At 35.5% G+C, this 17,347-nt stretch overlaps 1 protein-coding gene across 2 annotated transcripts in view; it reads right to left on the minus strand.

Moving 5' to 3' along the window:
• Window positions 1-12: 12 nt before the first annotated feature.
• Window positions 13-17,347, minus strand: part of LOC137393544 (uncharacterized) — a 46,611-nt gene continuing 29,276 nt past the window's right edge. The window contains exons 8-14 of one of the 2 annotated variants that reach the window (XM_068080140.1): window positions 9,172-9,275; window positions 8,929-9,014; window positions 6,689-6,807; window positions 4,213-4,372; window positions 1,954-2,022; window positions 1,648-1,809; window positions 13-132 (exon numbers count right to left, since the gene is read on the minus strand). In XM_068080140.1, the coding sequence (XP_067936241.1) occupies window positions 64-132; window positions 1,648-1,809; window positions 1,954-2,022; window positions 4,213-4,372; window positions 6,689-6,807; window positions 8,929-9,014; window positions 9,172-9,275 (769 nt within the window). In that variant the 3' untranslated portion in view covers window positions 13-63. Of the gene's footprint in view, window positions 133-1,647; window positions 1,810-1,953; window positions 2,026-4,212; window positions 4,373-6,688; window positions 6,808-8,928; window positions 9,015-9,171; window positions 9,276-17,347 lie in introns of both variants that reach the window. The other variant, XM_068080139.1, reaches the window with a different exon arrangement.

Consider the following 17,347-nt stretch of genomic DNA (forward strand, 5'->3'; position numbering starts at 1 on the left):
GAAGTCTCATGGCTGTGAAGTTGAGCAGATGTATAAGGATGTCTTTCAGTTTATAGGCCATCCTCACGGCTTGTCATCATCCATTAAAAAAATTTCCAAGCCTTCCGGTAACATCTGAAAATCTTCTACACCCTGTGGGAGTAATATATGTGGTTCGTACATACAACTATATACATATATACAACAATAAAATTCTTTTGTTGAAATGTGTGTCAAATATTGATAACATCTTGGTCATGCTGTGTGATGGGTTATCCAAATTACCGTAAAACCTCTATTTGAACGCCACCTTTGTTTGAACGCCACCTCCATTTGACTGCCACTATAGTAAAAGGGTTGAAAAATGAGCGCGACCTTTTAATTGAACGCCACCTTCACTTTGACATCCTTTGATCTTTACGAACGCATAATAGTAAAAGATCAGTAGAAGAGTGTCCACAAAATGATGCTAATAATAACTCGGTTACATCTATAGCAATTAGTTTTTCTGTGGTTGCTGTTCATATCGAAGTATGTTTTCTAACTCCAAAACTTACAGATTTTTCTTTGAAAGCAACACCATTGAAATAATTAATAACTGTATATAACTATACCAGGCTATAGTAGTTGTTTGTTTAACGCGGTCTTAATACTTCGACATAGTTATGTGATAAACAGTTTACAATTGCGATGGAATCTGTAGTACTATTTTCAGACTACAAGTTGTGCTTAGCACTCGTGCAGCTAAAAGTTGGGCTCTGCCAAAAAATTGTTAGGAGGCTAATATCAACTAGGTCAGCAATGCAGAAGAAGAGTTGAAGTCAACAGACATTGTGCAAGGTATTGAACAGCCAGACGAAAATGAATTCCATATGAAGCAACAATCAGAACCCAACCTGCTGAGCAAACGATGCAAATAGTTGTGTTTCAACATGTTCATTTTTGTTTACGCATGTATTGTAATTATGGTTGGTTTATGTCCCTTGTTCTTAAATACATATTTGTAGCATTTGATAGATTATTATTATATAACTTAAGAATTTGCAGGTTTATAGCATATTAGTCGATAGCATCATTGTGGTTATATAAACCCGGCTTACAATGGATTGACGCTCATAACTCATCTTCTATTGCACATAAAAGTCAGTTTTGGCTGCAAACTGTAGCAAACATATCATTGAGTACAATGAGCTTCAATGTAACATGGTTACATATAAGCAATCTAGTTATAAAATAATATGCTTTCAAATTTAGAATGAAATAGAAAATTGAAAGCTCCAACAAATTGCAACGCAGGCTATAAGATCTGTTAATCGAAAGCAATTGATATGAACTGGTAAAGATATTTCTCAGATTCCCAATGCATATTTATTTAAAGCTCTTTGACAAATTGGAGGCAAGTTATAGCAGATTTATTGCATCCAAAAGGGTTAATGTCGCTCCGATAGGAGTGCAAAATATAGGCAACATTCGCTATGCCCAGGAAAGGGTTGAATTTAGCTTCTTAAAATTCCGATGAGCTGTTTGAAAAATACAACACCACTTTTTATTTGAACGCCACCTTTAATAAAACACCACTGCAGGGGAAGGGTTGAAAAACATAGAGCCACGGCATTCAAATAGAGGTTTTACGGTATGTAGCAGTACATGCAAGAGAGCACAACTCACCTGCGCATCCATGTCTATCAGCATTTCAAGAGATGTATTTCCCCGAGTTGATGATGGTATAGGCAGTGCACTGCTCTGTCCAATATCTGTTGAAAGCATAGGATCACTTTCACCACTCAGCAGTTTATCATCGTCAGGGTGAAAGAGGTTGTTGTAGAGTTCCTGACAGGTAAAGGCATAAAACTAAGGAATGATTCCAGATTGTGCATCAGTCATGTGATACACTAACAATGCAGATTGTGCATCAATCATGTAACACTAATATCTTAAGGTAGTGCAAAAAGTGTAGTAACTCAATGGACTAACCACATCATCCTCGCTGGCATAGTACTCCTCTGCTAGAGATGGAGGTCTATGTGGTTCTGCTCTCTCTTTCTGCTAAAATTTCAAGGAGCTTATCAAATCAGCGCGCAAGTGAGTGGAGAGTTTGATATCATTCATTCGTGAATTTTATTGCGCTAAGATATTTCCTGCAGACTAAAGACATGCCGCCAAGAGTTTTTTGCTGAATGTCACTGATTGCTGTTTAACATTGTAAAACATTCAATTTTCAGCCCTGCTCTCTTTCCACATACACTTAAATCAAATAGCACAAAATATAAGCTAGCAATAACATTTCATGCTTGCGCTAGAGAGAATTACAGGGTAGTTATTCTAATAATACTTTTGACAGAAGAAATTTATTATAAAAAGCAGAGGGTCTAATTGAAAATCGCACACCCATGCTTTCCTTGTTGGTCTCTTTAAGTAAGTTTATTCAGTGCATATCTCAAATCATGTTCTTCATATAAAGTTGTGTTGGCACTGTGTCCATGCTTTACCCAAGGCTTCCCATTGTAAATAGCTAGCAGCCGGTATTACGTTTGTTTGCAGGTTACCTACATGTAGATCAACTCATCTTCTCATACGCATGCAGTTTACAATAGTTTGTCAAGATGTAATCAGATAGCAGCATTACGCAAAGCTATTGATATATGTCAAGGTTACTCAATTTCATCCCCGACACTTTGTGTGTCATGCAGATAATCTTCATGTCTGCACCCATCTAACGACAATAGCAAATTACTTAAAGAATAGAGAAAGCATAATATTATTATGCTTTATTATTTATCTTGAGGTGTTGACTGGTGTTTTAAAAAAAGAATCAAGGAGATTGACCAACCAGAAGCTGAGATATAGCCAGCCAAACATAGGTCTACCTAAAAACGAATCGGAGGAAAAACCCCTCGAAAACCCCAAAAGTTGTGACGTATAAAATCGACTTATTGGATATGTGCCGGAGTTGCGCACCCTTACCTCCATTGCGTATACTGATTGTTTTAGGCTGTGAGATGCGAAACGCTTCTCGCGGTAGTAAATAATTTACAGACAAGCTTTGGTTTCTCAAAAAAATCAAGCAAACATTGTGTGGTTAAGGCAACTGCCCACAACCCCCTGCCATGATTTGTCAAAACAGAAGAGGATATTTTGATTATTGTGCCTCAAACTTCAACTCTATATGCACCGAAGATCGTCTGTTGAACAAACGGCGCGTGTATAGCCTATGCCGGTCTATAATTTACAATATCCGCTATTCGCAGTTTGTTTACCAGTCGAATAAGACACGCGGGTGTAAATCTTTGTTCCTTCTTCATCTTTGTACCTACTGCAGCATTTAGTTGATTTTTAGGATTATTGTCACTGTTAATTAAACTGTAAGTTCACTACAGCCATATTTTTGAAAAGAATAACTTGACCGTGCTGCTCTTGTCGTAAGAAAAGAAAACAACTTTTGATTTGATTCTTCTGTCTATGTTATCTATAATTGTTTTTTATGATTAATTAATATAATCATAATGCATATTATACAAAATAATAATATACCTTTGTATAGAATTAACGATGTAATTAATATAATTTGTAGAAAATTCCAAATGATAATCGCGATTGATGATTGATTGAAGAAAATACTATGCAGATACTTATGCTGAAGTTCATATCTTATCATTTAATATATTACTTACTGAACTGATCATAGATGCGTGTAATTATTTCATGCTAAAACTAATCTACACGTCAGAGGGACTGGTTCGGAATTTTTGGAGCAATGATTGTTAGGCCCAATTTGATTAGTCTATTCTTTCTACGATTAAACCAATTAAACCGTCGTGATTGTTATAGGAGCGCGCATTAGTTGGCTTGATTGACCAATGGCACACAAGTCGATTTCATACGTCATATTTTTATGCTAATATGAGGATTACCAAAACACTTATGTTTTTTGGTAGACCTATGTTTGGCTGGCTATATCTCAGCTTCTGGTTGGTCAATCTCCTTGATTCTTTTTTTAAAACACCATTCCACACCTCAAGATAAATAATAAAGCATAATAATATTATGCTTTCTCTATTCTTTAAGTTTAGTTTTCTTTTAATAAAGGCTTTTATGCAAAAAGGATGTTTCGGGAGTTTCCTTGAAAAGGGAAAAGATAGTTTCTTTGCCCATAAATAGACAGAGAAACAGTGTTGAGAGGTGAAGAGACACGCTATGAAGCCCTGAATATGAAAGTAATGATAGAATACATACTAAGGAAACAGCGTGAAAAGACACAAGTTCAGTGGGCATTGATTGGTCAAAGCGAGCGTCTCCAGTAGCTTCTGCTCCTAGGTCTTCTAAGATGTGCATAGGAACAGCGTGGCTAGGGTAACAGCAACACACTGAGAGATCAGGGGCCATACTAGCTGAGCTTCAACAAAAGTTTGCAGAGGTAAAATAATAGAAACAACACAACTTATGCCACAGTCATATGAGTCTCTGAAGCGTGCTACCCATATCAACCGCAAGCACTGGTGGAAGGCCTACTGGACTGTCGCAATGAAATGAGAACATACGCTTCGAGTTTGCCTTTGGTTGCCAATGGTTAGCACAAGAGTTGAGGGCTGTTTAACTTTTGCAAAGAGCCGCATGCCAAACTGTCCCAAAATGCATTGTAAAGGCGATGGTTGGCACTCAAGCTTGTGCCATTGCAAGTGGGCTAACACGGCTGATATGTATAGACCATGCTTATCGACTTGTTTTCCCTTGATAACAGCCATTTTTAAATGACCTTGACATTTTTAGCTACCCGGCAGTGTGATCAATAGTGACCCTGCTTTCTGTGAACTACGTCGATCAAGCCTTACACCACTGACATGTCTGGTGGCATCAATTGTGGCCCGGCTCTCACGATCAGAGTCATTTATAGAATTTCCGTGAAAAACGATTAAAGGTTGACTTGCAACAAAATTCACATTACAATTATTTGGTATGAAAAGGATCATCATGTCTTACTCTGCTGTGACCTTTTATTGGCATTTTATTTCACGTGATAACATCATGTGTCAAAACAATAACCACATCGACTTGAGTACGTCGTCGAAATAAAGGGATTCCAACCTACCCTAGGACACTTATATTTCGCTAGTATTTAGTTTCGTGAGTAGCTCACAGAGTAAAATTTCGAAGCAACTTAACTTCGCAGCTCTGATGAGTGCGAAAATATAGTGATGTGAAAATAAATGCAGTGGAACAAACAATTATATTCCTCAGGTTCGGTCCACCAATAAAAAAATTCAATTTGCGACTAGTTTGTAATTGTGAACCGCAGGTAGAATGATGTGGGCAAGGTCAATAATGCAATTTGATCGCTTGCTGCCATCTGTTTTTTGGACTATCAACAGGCCAGTTTTCCCTGGGGCAGCTGGCCGGCTGAGCCGCCCTAACTTTTTGGGAATTTTTTACGGTAAGTACAGTCCAACTCGAAAAACTCGCCCTCAGATAAAATGTAACATTTCATCTCAAACACAAGGTCAACTCAAACGGATTTGTTTGGTCAGTTCCAACGCAATGATAAATTCCTTCAGATAACTCGACCTCAACATCCTTTATTCGAAAAGTTATTTGCCCAACGGCCATGGACGCGGTTTTTATCGCTGTAGAATGTCACTTCATTCCAAGCCATAGAGACAAACATCAACTTCTAGTAGTTCTTAGGCATCATTATTATCATCATCAGAGGCAAAATATTTTTGTTAACGACTTTTATAAAGGTTTGCAAAAGATTCAGTTTTATCAATCACCCGCTTGGCCGTGTCCCATCGAAAGCGTAAAAGCCTCCGAATGAACTTAAAATAAAATCCGCAAAATTGATCTTTGTTAAAACGCTCAAAAGGAAAAGATGTTTTTTTTTCTGAGCGTATTAACTGCAGTCATGTTTTGCCTATTTTAATTTAAAAACGTCTCGTCAGTCACATCACTTAAAACAAAACAAATCTAAAAAAATTACAAGTTATTGAAGAGGTGTCAGTGGTGAATCCAAACCTTTCCAGAGCCATGCTGCTTGTATAGTACTGCGAGTGTCAGTGCATGTGTCTTATTTTCTTTCAACACACGGTGCTCACTGCATTGATTGACGTCCCCAGCAAACGATAACGCTAACTAATGCATGTGCATTGACATCAAATTCTTATCATTATAAATCATTCCTAATGGGAAAATGGAAAATAATCCTAAATAATTGCAAAATAAATTTTGACAGTCAAATTATTTTGTCGGTTTATATTTTAACGATGCTATAGTGGTCGTTAAAAACGTTAAAATAAATGTCGTTATAAAATTCAAATATACAGTATCAATGAACAAAGCTATTTAGTTTCGCTTTTTCGCTCGTTTGTTATGATAGTTTAGTTTCGCACATGAAACTTTCGCGAGAGGATGACACCGCGAAAACGCGAAAGTTAGATGCCGCGAATACATAAGTGTCCTAGGGTACGGCGTTTTCGTCATGGCTGCGATTAACGGTTCGGTTTTGAGCTTTGAAGAGCTTGTAATTACATTTCCACATATTTTGTTCCTACAACACAACAGAGCAAGACATGGTAAATATTTTGATTCCAAATAACTGCAACGTGAATTTTGTTACAAATCAAAGTTAAAATAACAAAAAAGCCTAATTTAGTAAGTCTGTTCGCTATTTATTATATCATTGTGCAAGATCTACGATTAACAATAATATGGAGCATACCTCGCACTGTCACTAAACCCTGGATGTTGATGGAAAGGAGGAGTGGTGCTACCTGTCATCTCTTGCTGCTGTTCTCCCTCACCATCAGGAAATTTAGCTATGTGGTCAGCCAAGCTGGACTGTCATCAACACCGTAAACACATGCAAGAGCTAAAAGGCTTCAAAGCATAATGCTTGCTTAATCACAACTCATACGCAGTTTTTATCTTTTGTTAAATTTTTATTTCATATTAATTTAACTTCAATTTTCATTACATATTACTTTCACCTTGATTTACACTACATTATGCTTTCACCTCAACTAACATCCTGCGTTCCGTCAAGAGAGAGAACTTACCGCCAAGTTAATATTAAAACAGAAAGCTATCTTAATATGGTACTTCCATTACTATTACCGACTATGAGCTGTGTCTATAGTCTCATGACAAATATGAAAAGTGCAACCAACCATCCTCTATCCGAAGACAAGTCTTTTAGATAATATGAATGCCTGATCAGAAAATTATGAATGATTATATTCTGATTATAAAATTAACTTAAAACAGAATAAGGTCAAATGGAATGAGTAGAACCAACTTATATGAAAAATTGCAAGATTAGTTGTCCAACTTGAAATACAAGTCTTCAGTTCTTTTCCGCATTCAATTGAGTTACAGAATTGCACTAGTACCTTCATCAATCATCAGTTTTGAGATAGAAAATAGACCCTTTTAATCAAGCCTCTGATACTTCCCTAAAGAATCTAGACACTTGAATAGGTTCACTTCTACTTCTAATTATTTTCATAGAGCAAAATAACAGTTCCAAGTACATATGTTACGGGTTTTTTTTAGCAACTCTTGTTGCTAGTATATTAACCTTGAAGAGGAGAAATTGATACCAACACATCTTTTCATCTTTTAACTTTAGCTTGGTAACACCCCTGTGTAAACATCTCTAATGGTTCATCATGAACTCTAAGTCTTTTGCAGTGGTTATAGTAAAACCACTTTCTCAAAAACACTTTCACAAAAACACTTTCCCAATTCCATTCTTGAGTAGTGTTTGTCTTTCATGATGGTAAATAAGTATTTCTTATGGTTTATAGGGAAAATGTTACAGCAAAAATGTGTTCATTAGAGTAATGTAAGCCTTATTCACACCGAAAATGCAATGCATCCTCATTCTCATTCATCAAAACAGAATTTGACACTATGTGCTGATCTAGTTATAATTTTGTTATACATCTAAACAGCAAATAGTGGGTGTTTAGCTGGGCACATGTGAGTGAGCAGTTTAACTGATGTAGCTTGTGCTTACCAATACAGTAGATGTTCCTATAACGTAAACTTCAAATAACATAAATATAAAAACATTAAAAAAATTTCATATAACGTAAAGTGTCAAGTAGGGGAAACTTTTCAAATTCGGTTTGACGAGTAATCTATCACGTCGCACTTGTAATAAAAAACGACATGCCTTTAGTGTTATATCTATTATATACACAACTTTCATGACGTTTTAGTTCATCTTCATAGATCGTCAGATGCTTTGACAAAACAGAGAATAGGTAGCTGTGAAATTGTTAATAAGCACTCGAAGACGACCAATTTGTGTAGGTATTAATTACAGCGTCGGTCTATCAATTTGAATGTCACGAGTTAGGGGTATCATCGAACGTTATCTTTTATCCTAACTTTGACCCCCGGATACAGATAGATGTCAAATAGGTAGTTTTTTCTATAGCACAAATATATTTTTGTTTTGCTTTATTGTAGACGCATAAAATATTTGTTATTAGTATCATTTTGCAGAACAAACTTTGCTATCTAGAAAAATAAACAAATCGTTATGAATGAACGTCGAATATGTGTGTTCCCAACAACTTATTGTAAAATTACCGCAATCATAGTCTATAAAAACAGCGAAAATAATCAGACAAAGGAGACAAGTTGTCGATGCAAACTAACAAAATTACAGTTAACATACAGTCAACAAATTAAAAAGTCAAGTGTAGTTTTTGTATGACCTGAAGAGTGAGTTTGGAAAACTTTGGAATGGATTAAGCAATTTATATGTATTTTACTGTTTGTATAACATAAAATCCCTATAGCGTAAACCCGGAATGGATTATTTACATTGTAGGAGCATTTACGGTGGGGCCTTCTACATAACAACACACTGTCAGCAAAACAATGCGGTCATCTAGTTAACAGACAACTACCAACAAACAGTATTAATTAGTACGAGTATAAACCAACCAATGAAGGAGATGTTGCATCGCTGGCATGACCAGATACGACAGCAAAGGCAGGCTGAGAATCTTCCCCATTTTCCTCCAATATGACTACAGAACAACCCGCCAGAGGTTAACAGTTACCAGACTGCAGATGTCTGGGCACTCAAGACAACGAAACACCAATGCATACAAACACTTACAGTTACCAGACTGCAGATGTCTGGGCACTCAAGACAACAAAATACCAATTCATACAAACACTTACATTCAATCTCATTCTCCCTACACCACTGATGAAGTGACTCCAAACTGTCCTCAATACCAGCGCAAGTAGATGAGTTCCTGGAGCTGGTACCATCGTCTATATCGCTGTAAGAGCTAGGCAGGTAAATGATGAATGAAAACATTAACCAGATACCATACTGGCAACACTCTTGCATGCCACTGCAAGATATGGAATGCACATGAAGTATCTTGCAGTTTTTTCGTGACGTCATTTTATCGTTGTCGGCTATTTTTATAGACAATTTTATCGTTGCAAACACGAAGCTTTTGCAATGAACTTTTAAAATGATGCTTTTGTTTACAATTTTTTTATTATAGTATCAAAACAACACCAAAAAGTACCATTAAATAAAAGAAAAACGATCGTTTTCTACAAATATTACAGCTTTTTTCGTGAAAGAGCGCATGTGCAAACAGCTTGATGACGTCCAAAAAAAAACGATGGATTGCTAGAGGTAAGTTATTTTATTATACTTATTTTCTTTTACCATCTCAAACAAACAACGCACAATGGAGAGTAAACGTAGACTCTAGCACATGTGAAATTGTGAGTCTCCAGATGCACAAACTACTGGCAGACTTTCAGTTATGACTGTACGGGGACAGATTTATCAATACTTCCCTTGAAGCAACTCGATTTTATCATTAAGCCGAGCTATAATGAACAGTGTAGAACCAGCTGGTATGCCTTCCATGCTATGCTAAGGACGCATAAGACTCCCTAATTTTCATAAAGCAGTGCTAACAGTATAATTGGGGAAGGCAAAGGTGAATACCGTACAACCTGTATTTGAATGCCACCTTTATTTGAGCGGCACCTTTATTTAAACGCCACCTCTATTTGAATGCTACCTTTATTAGAACTTCACCTCTATTTGAGAGCCACTATGAGAAAAGGGTTGAAAAATAGAGCGCAACCCTCTAATTGAACGCCCCTTCTACCTGAACGCCACTTCTATTTGACCGTTACTATTTGACATTCAGTAATCAGTAAAAAAGTGCCCACAAAATCGTACTAATAACAGCTGAATTATACCAATAAAAAATAATTTATTCTTTGTTTTTGTTTATATAGAAGTCCATTTTTCCATCTCCAAGTCTAGGTTTTTTCTTCAAAAACTTTTATTGCAACAACAAAGAAATAATTAGTAACTGTTTCAGGCCAATAATAGTTCCGTTTTTAGCGCGGTCTTGATGCTTCGATGTCTGTGGAAAAAAGTTTTCATGTTTATGGAAAATGTACTCAGTATTTTGAGGCTACCATTTTAAGGCTAACATTTTGAGGCTAAAATTTTGAAGCTATTTTGATTACACGCGGCTTCTCATTAGTTGTACTAGAAGTTTCTATTTGAAATGGCATCGAGTACAAGTTTTGCTCTGCTAAAATTTTTTTGGACGCTAACATCAACCAGCCCAGCTGTGCAGACGATGGGTTGAGGTGTGAGGACAATATGGAAGTTATTGAGCAGTCAAAAAACATGAGATAATTCCAAACAGAAGCAACAATCAGAACACAACTGACCGAGCAAACGATGCTAATATTTTTTGTTTTAAAAAGTTAATATTTGTTTTAAAATGCTAATTTTTGTTGCTGTATGTATTACATATAGCTATGGTTTGTTTATGTCACTTATTCTTGAATATATATTTCCAGCATTTGATGAATTATTATTATGATAAAACTTATACCCTACAGGATGAATTTATTCGCGGAGTTATATTTCGCGAAAATTGTCTTTTCATGCATATTCGCGGATGAATTTATTCGTGGCTGAAAACTGCCACTCTCTAGGAAAAGTTAACTCTATTGCGGCTAGTAATAGATATTCCTAAGCATGCGCACACCGCGTGTTCCGGTTTACTTTTAGCTTCCAACTGCGAGGCGATCATGCTATTCTACGGTGAACAATTTTTGCTGCGTCCAGAGGTTTTCACGAATATTCATCGCTTTGGAGGCCTTTGATAAGCCAACAAATTGTGGTAAGTAATGAGTTTTTTTATATTTACTAAATTAGTTGAATTTTACTTTGGTTCTTCGGTAAAACGCAATACTAGTTTTTTCCATCCCTACTGCTTCATTATTTGTTTTAGTGTGAGAGAGATTTTTCACCATACACCGAAGAACAATGATTGCAAGGGTGGTAGATGTCATTCTTAGAAGATCACCAATCATTCAGGGAGGTCTGGAAATTGAGGTTGAAGTGACCGCAGCTACTTACGAGAAAAATATAACTGTTTTTAAAAAAGGAACAAAAACGCCTTTACAAGCACAAATCTTTAGCCAACCGGCAGAACTTTGCAGTAGTAAGCCACGAGGAGAGTTCTGATGATAACTTCCTTACCAGCCATGTATTAGCGGGGGAATCACCTCAACACCTACCCAAGACGGTGACAGCGACAGAGCTGCTATTACCAAAATAACTAGTCAGAAAGCACCATTACACGCTAGTATTCATATATCAAGAGTACCAGTTTAATATTATTGCTAGACAACCACCATATGGACCAAACTGTTTATATTTACTCCATTCATCGTTTGTAAAATTTTATATTGTATAATTTGTATTTGAAATATTTTATTTGTACAGTCAAGTTTGTAATAAATAATAATACATCTATACATGAAATAAAATATATAATTTGATCATGTTTGCTACAGCGATATCAAGGAGTTGTTGTCGATGAAGGGGTCTAGGTTGACTGGTTGCCTCTCTGCCAATATTCCTGCCTTGATGAATATTACTACTTGTCTCTAGTTTTCGTAATCGGAGTAGGTCGTTTCATTTTCAATCTGCAGTTAACACAAAAAAGAAAAAATATTAATAAGTGTTAAAGAATTACAAAAACAATAGCTAAAGTATTTAATGAAAGGGATCAGTTTTTAAACAAAAGAATTAACTAATGCAGTTGATTATGGAAAAACGTATCTGCACTGCAAATCAAATACATACCATAATGTCTAGATCAGAATCATGATCGTCCTTGACTTCGGTATTAGAGATTGATGGAGTTGATTCTAATGTAAAAAGACTAGGAGAGCTTTTTTGCTACTCTGAAGCCATGCCGAATAACTTGTAAAAACCTTGAATAATTTTGTAAAGTTTGACGCAATGGCAATAAAGCTCGAAGCCTGGCGACGATTTTAAAGAAGTTTTGGAACTCGGCTACGTTTAGTACTTCTGCCTCGCGGCTATTTTCGCGATGACGCCATTCTGCATATCTTGTGACAACCTCGAAAACTTTTTGTAAATAAATGTGATGCATTGCCAATGGTGTTAGCTCAAAGCTCAGGCAATGATTTTAAAAATGTTTTGGAACTCAATTACGTTTAGTATTTACATTAAAAACTAGGCTAGCGACTAGTTTTCAATTTGATGCAGTAGTTATTCTCTCTTGTGATTAAAAATAGAACTAATTATTCCCTGAATTTAATAATTCGCGGGATTGACTGTTCGCGAAATCGCGAATTTTTATGACCAACGAATATTTTCATCCTGTAGGGTAAGATTTGCAGATTTATACCATATTATTTGATAGCATGATTGGAGTAGTCTTAACTCCGCTTACAATGTTTCAAAACCCGTAGCTGCTGTTCTATTGCACATAAAAACCCAGTTTTGGCTGCAAACTGTAGCAAAAATACCAATGAGTACAAAGAGCTTTTATGCAACCTTGTCAAATCTATATAAATCTTAAAGTTTGGGTGTCTGTCCTTCGGTATGTCCAGTTATAGCTATTAAAGTCTTGGAATTAAAATCTTGCATCTTACTGGATTTGAATTCACGAAGATTGCAGTTACAGGTTTGAATCCAATTGTCTAACCACGATTCTACGAAGGCTCTTACGATTCATAAACCTTACTATACAATCTATACATCCTTTTCCCCATTTTACATGCTAAATGACGTATTTATCGAAACTCTATGAAATCTATTATCTCTATGAAACACGATGCTTTTTTGTCCTCGCCGTATTAGCGCTAATTGTTTTCCGCCAAACGATATCAACAAACAGATCTTTCAAAATTAAAATTTGGCAATTGTATTTCAGTTCAGCGTCATCCATTATGGTAAAAACGGATTCACAAACAAATAAGGATGAAGTTTTGGTTAAAAAGTTACTAAAATGCATACTAAAACTTCCTTCAGGTATGTTTAGTATGCTAAATTCATTTAAGTTAAATTTAGCATTCATGTTACACGTCTGTCTTGAAGGTAAGAGCTTTGCACGTAGTACATTGTAATGTTACATTTTCTTGCAGATCATAACCACAAAATGTACTAAAGTCACTGTAGGTAACTATAAATACTAAGGTTAACATATTGTTTTGTTACAATTATTTGCTGATGATGACTTTGACCAGACATTGATTGCATTCAATAATTACTATGGGTTTCTATACCACTCTATACGATATTTTTGCGTTATGATGCCAACACTGAAACAAACTAAAATCATATATTTGTATACCGAATAATTTTTCTTTGTAATCGTAGCAAAACAGACTATATTTAGCCATTACTTGCTAAGGATTTCACATTTACACCTTAAAAGTTTTATATTTCTCCTTTTTTATTTCAAAAAACACTTCTTTCATGATATGTAATTTAAAAGTTAGTTGTTTAAAAAAGTTTGAAAACCTTTACAGTTGTTTTCTTCTTTCTCTTAATTCATTTGAAGTGCACATAAACACTTTTCCCATGATATGAACTTTAAAAGTTAGAATGGTAGATGTTAAATAAAAGTAAATTTTCTGTCCAAAAACTATTTTATTACCCGCGCAACACCGGGCATCCATTTAGTATAGTTATAAAATGAAATTATGCCTTAAAATTTAAAATGAAATAAAAGCTTTGGACTCCAACAAATTGCAAAGTAGGCTATAAGATCATTGTATGTTGATTGTAAGCAATAGACATCAACTGGTAGAGACATGTAGCATCTTCCGCGTGTTCATTTATTTAAATGTCTACGGCAAGTTGAAGGTAGGTTAGCAAATTTATTGCGTCCAAAAGGGTTACTGTCGCACCGCCAAAGGAGAGTACAAGATATAGGCAACATTTGATTTGCTCGTGAAAGGGTTAAATATTGTCTTGTCAACATTCTGATGAGGTGTTTGAAAAATACAAAGCCACTTGTTATTAGAACGTCATCTTTAATAAAGCGCCACTCTATACTAAGGGAAGGACTACAAAATAGAACGCTATGGCATTCAAATCTAGGTTTTACAGTAACTACTATTTACAGAAGATCAGACTCAGCAGCCAATTTTGCAGCGGCCTAGCTACAAAGGTATCTACTAAAGGTGTTATGCACTCTCTGAACAGTTTGATAGCCACAGATGGCAAACTGAAACTATGCAAGACAGCTTTGGTTATCACGCTTGGGCAATAAAACAGACACACAGTTCACCCTCGAGATACGATGTTAATCCGTTCCAAGGCTGCATCGTGAGGCGAAAAAATCGTATGTCGGGGTATAGAAACCATTGTAATTATACAATGAAAAAAAAGTATGTAAAAATCGTCCAAAATTTTATAAAAAATGCTGTACATATTGAAAATTAGTAACCAAATAGTATGTTAATTTTAGTAACTATAGTTACCTGCAGTAGCTGCATTGTGTTAAGTGCACCTAGTGATTATAATCTGCAATACTGTAAAATTGTAATCTGTGTACCAAATGCAGATCGTATGGTAACAAGTTCTTACCTTCAAAAGGTACGCATAACATAAACATTGAATTTACTTCAAATAAGTTTAGCTTGCCAAACTCACCCTTAAAACCAAGTTTTAGTATGTATTTTGAACTATTTTAATGAATTTCAACTATTATCACGAAACTTTATCCTTGATAAGTTTCTGTCTTCACTTTCATTATAAAATTTAGCGTGTCTGGTTGAAACCTTTTTCAACCAGAATTCAATAAGGCCGAGTGATGCAGTTATCGAAAGCGGCCTCTCACACACCTGACCATTTAATGGCTACCGAAAAGAAAAATGAAATTTTATTAACTATACAGGACGTACATACCTTTGGAGTAACATGACTTTAGCTGGTATATTGTAGCGAATAAAGCAGAGGAGGCAAATGGGTATCAATGCTAATTATGTTGCTGTACACTTGAAGATTAATTTAATACGTAATAAAATGGAATTTTTAGCAGGCTAAAGAAGGTTGTCTAGTCCTGTCCAATTTTTCTTTTGGTTTAAAAGAAAAAATGCTGGTGCAATGCAGAAAACTGCTAGCTAGCTAAAGCTTGTAGAAGGATCCAGAGAAGGTGCTACAGTAGTTTTTCTTGTATGAAATGTGCAAAAGAATCAATGTAACCATACGTACACAGTTTGTACGTATTTATACCCTAGAGGAAAGGGCTTTAACAAGCTTCAGAAAGAAATGTAAATGCGTCAACTATCTTGAGTAGCTAGTTATACGAGTTACATACATACGATGAATTGTATTCACGTAGGAGATAACAAGCCCATCTGCAAAGACATAGTTAAACAAGAAAACAAAACAACATCAAAAGGAAACAAATAAAAATGAATAAAATATGAAAAACATGCCACACAAGAAATAAATAATATATATTATACATGCATTGTTTTAATGTACCAGTCCACATCAGCAAATTAAACACTTGAAATATTTCTGCCAATGTGGGGTTTTCTGTATCTTCTACTTCCTCGCCTTTACTAAATGGTTGCTCCTTTTGAATGCTGATCGCCTGCATGACCTAGCTCATTCAAATCTTCAGCCGGAAGCTCTTTCTTGTGCTTGCTTTAATGGAGTTCTTGTTTTAATAATAATTGCAAATGCTGATTGGTTGCGATCATATTCCTTGACAAAGTTAATAATACGGGTGCGTTCTTATTTACGACATCCAACTTTGTTGACATAAAAATCATTTTTCCTTCGTTTTGTAACGTTTGTATCGGTCTCAGGTTCCATAGCTAACAATTTAAATGTAGATACTTGGAGTTATATACGTAAGCTGACTTAAAAGTTTATAGTAAAAGATATAATAACGCTACAAATGAATATTTGCTCTTGCTGGTGTATTTTACACGAAATTTTCCACGCGGAATGCTGACATAAGAGAAGTCGATCATCGTGTCTCTTCTAAGCGTTCTGAAAATGTTTTCGGCAAACTATATTTCGGTGTCTTTTTTATTTCGACGTGTGTTATGAGCACACCGACCGCCAAATTTTAACTCGGGCGAAACTTTTCTCAAAATCGCATGGTGAAATAAAATTCGTATAGCGAGGTGAAGATATCGCAATGTTTGACTTCGTAAAGTGAAAAAAATCGTATATCAGGATAATCGTATCTTGAGGGTGCACTGCACTATGCACTAGCACCCACCTATCAACACAATCTAGCACACTGAACAAGGGAGCGATTATCTCAATTCTAATGCTAAAGAACCATGCCAAAATAAACTTCACAAAATTTCTGGCATTTAATTCACTTCTGCTGTGCAGAATATCATACTAGCAAGATCTTTAAACTTAGATAAAAACAAAGGAGAGCACTGTAGGGGTGCATTTCTAAAAAGTACTCAGGTAGGAGGGTACATGAAGGAAGCGTTAAATGTGCTCTATGCAGAAAAGTAATCAGAAACAAATACAGTGGTACCGCTAAGTACAAAATCAATTTGTACCAAAAAACGTCTCATAACTTGATAAGTAAAACACTTTTATCATTTCAAGCCTTTTAAAATCGGCTATCGATTTTTTATAAATTACAAAAATGCATCAAATTCTCTCATAAATACATATTAGAATTCGCTTACTGCACATTTAATATGAAAATGAGATTTGTACAAAATGTGAAGAATAAGGCTTTTTGTTTCCTTTTATTTTAAATTTTTTTTTGTTTTGACGGTTATATTTATCACCTTTCACTTTCCTTGGTTTAGCTTCCCTCTCAGCAGGGTTTTAGTAAAACATTTAGTAAAAAGTCAATCCAAGGTCGTTTGCTTCGGTTGGTTTTTAACAATCTTTCAAAAGTATGCAAGGCAAACATCATCATAGTGAATGATAGTCTAACTAGGGGCACCTGTTTGAGTGGTTATTTGCAAAAATTTTGAAATCTCATACTATTTTCCTAAAATGTACCGGTATTTTATTGGAACTATCAGAATAATGACTGCA

This window comes from Watersipora subatra, chromosome 4 (assembly GCF_963576615.1).
Source record: "Watersipora subatra chromosome 4, tzWatSuba1.1, whole genome shotgun sequence".
NCBI classification, from domain to species: Eukaryota; Metazoa; Bryozoa; class Gymnolaemata; order Cheilostomatida; family Watersiporidae; genus Watersipora; species Watersipora subatra.